Genomic DNA, 2,271 nt, shown 5'->3' with positions numbered 1-2,271 from the left:
AGTCATCCACCTGCCGCAGGACAGAAATCAGTTCTCTCCCTGTCCCTCCTCCCCCTCCCTCTCCCTCTACCCCTCCCCCTCCCCCTCCCTCTCCCTCTCCCCCTCTTCTCCCCCTCCCTCTCCCTTGTCCTCTCCCTCTCCCCCTCCCCCTCCCTCTCCCTCGCCCTCTCCCTATCCGCCTCCCTCTCCCTCTCTCCTCCTCTCCACCCCCCTCCTCTCTCATAGGCACATCTTTCATACCTATCCCACTACTTTACAAAAAGCCACATCTAAAACAGTCAACTAGAAACTGAGATATGTCGCACAGCATGAGTTTGACTAACATGCCTCTGTTTCCAAATCTCCCATTTGGGACAAACCAGTAAAACTATCAGGTCTAAGTTATGGACTTTTCAAAATCCTTAAATCCTAGAACCACTGGCTCAAAACTCGGAGGCCAGAAGAGATTCAGAACAATTTGGGGAATGGTGAGGAGAAGAGCAGTCACTGGGGGGGATGGAGGGGGACACAGGAGGGGGGGGCATGGGAGGGATACGGGGGGAGGGGGAGACTGGAGGATGGAGAGCCGTAGGATCTAAAACGAGACAGGTTTCTTCTTTCTAGTTTTCCATCCATTCCTTCACCCCCAAAGAAAGGCGAGAGACTCAGAGAGACATGAGGTATGCCAACTTTATTATTCTGTAGACATGTCTAGGGGCCCAGCCCCAGGCCGGGAGCTCCTCTAGTGCTTGTGGCCTGCTCTGTGAACTTCCAAGCCCATCTTTACCACCAGCACAATGAACTCCTCGAAGTTAATCGCCTTGTCCTCGTTGATATCCAACCTTTCGAAAATGCTTTTGGCATCCTTATTCTGCCAAGAAGAGTGGGGGCAGGGTTAGACGGTGAACATATCAGAGAAAGGCAGGCAACGGCTCCCGATGAAGAGCTGTGCAGAGAGCCGTGTGGAGGACCAGATCCCAGCACCCTCGGAGAACCCCAGGAATGTAGCATCTCCTCACCTTCAGGTACTGAGGACACTCAGTGGTGAGCAGTTTGTCCAGGTCATCCCTGTACAGGGCATGGTGGTTCCCTTTTGCTTCGGAATACTTGTGGTAGACATCAACCAAGTTGCCGAAGGACTTCTCTAGTTCAGTCAGCATGGTGGCTGGAGATTTCCTCACCTGAAGGGAAGAGCCGCAAAGGGATGGATGCTGTAGTTACTCATGGCAGAGTGGCAACTGGGTGGATATATCCAGAAGGTTTGTGACCCAAGAAGTAGATTTGGCCTGTCCTGTACCACTTAGATAACTAAACCCTGAAAGTGACTCTATGTCTGATGGGAAGGGTAGGATGGAGTATTGGAGGGACTTCGGTACACACACACACACACACACACACACACACACACACACACACACATATACACACATACACATACACACACATACACACATATACACACATACACATACACACACACACACATACATATACACACATACACATACACACACACACACACACACACATACACACACACACATACACACATACACACACACACACATACACACACACACACATATACACACATACACATATATACACACACACACATACACACATATGAGTAGAGCCAAATCTCCACACTAAACTCTCACTGCCCTCTTCTACTAGATACTACTAGAAGGCTCCACGCCTCCCTCGTTCTCCGTCTACTTCCTTCATCCTCAAGCATTTGATCTGTGCTGCAAACTTACCCAAGCTTTCTTGCCCTCTCAGAGAAGGCTACGCCATCTCCTAGCCCACCCTCGGGAAAAGCTGTGGGAGACAGACTCACACAGCTCTACTTACACGATGTCCCTGAGACGGAGCTGGCAAAGGATACGTGAAGCTAAGTGCCGGCTGCTTTTATAGCAGAAAGCTTGGCCAGCTGCCCACAGCCTCAGGCTATGAGGACAGCGCTCTTCCCCTCCCCCTCCTGAGTTGACACAGCCTCTGGTTTCCCAACCAAGCCCATGTGGCAATCACTGAGTATCAGTAGGTGTTTCTGAGTCTGTGGAAGGGGAAGACATTTACGAGACAGGAGTGCCCAGCAGGAAGAATCAGGATGGGGTGTGGTGATAAGTCCTTTTCTGGGTCCCTGCACCTCATCCCTGTGTTTAGACAGACTCCCAATCTTGGCCCTCTCTTTATTGCCACTGCTGCTCCGTTGCCTTTGTGTCCCACCTGCCTCTGAACTGAACCGAAGGTTGGGTATTGCTGTGTGAGTGTGGGTGCATAGAAGAGACC

The 2,271-nt window shown here is 51.1% G+C and overlaps 1 protein-coding gene across 1 annotated transcript; it reads right to left on the bottom strand.

Moving 5' to 3' along the window:
* Positions 1-655: 655 nt before the first annotated feature.
* S100A8 (S100 calcium binding protein A8) lies at positions 656-1,943 on the bottom strand. The gene is made up of 3 exons (XM_084768995.1): positions 1,834-1,943; positions 999-1,160; positions 656-850 (listed from the first exon to the last, which is right to left on the bottom strand). Exons 2-3 carry the CDS (start codon positions 1,137-1,139, stop codon positions 722-724), a joined length of 270 nt encoding a protein of 89 aa, XP_084625121.1. The 5' UTR covers positions 1,140-1,160; positions 1,834-1,943; the 3' UTR covers positions 656-721.
* Between the last annotated feature and the right edge of the window lie 328 nt (positions 1,944-2,271).

This window comes from Acomys minous, assembly GCF_964271855.1.
Source record: "Acomys minous genome assembly, chromosome: 19".
Lineage (NCBI taxonomy): Eukaryota > Metazoa > Chordata > Mammalia > Rodentia > Muridae > Acomys > Acomys minous.
This window is presented reverse-complemented; position numbering and strand designations above follow the sequence as displayed.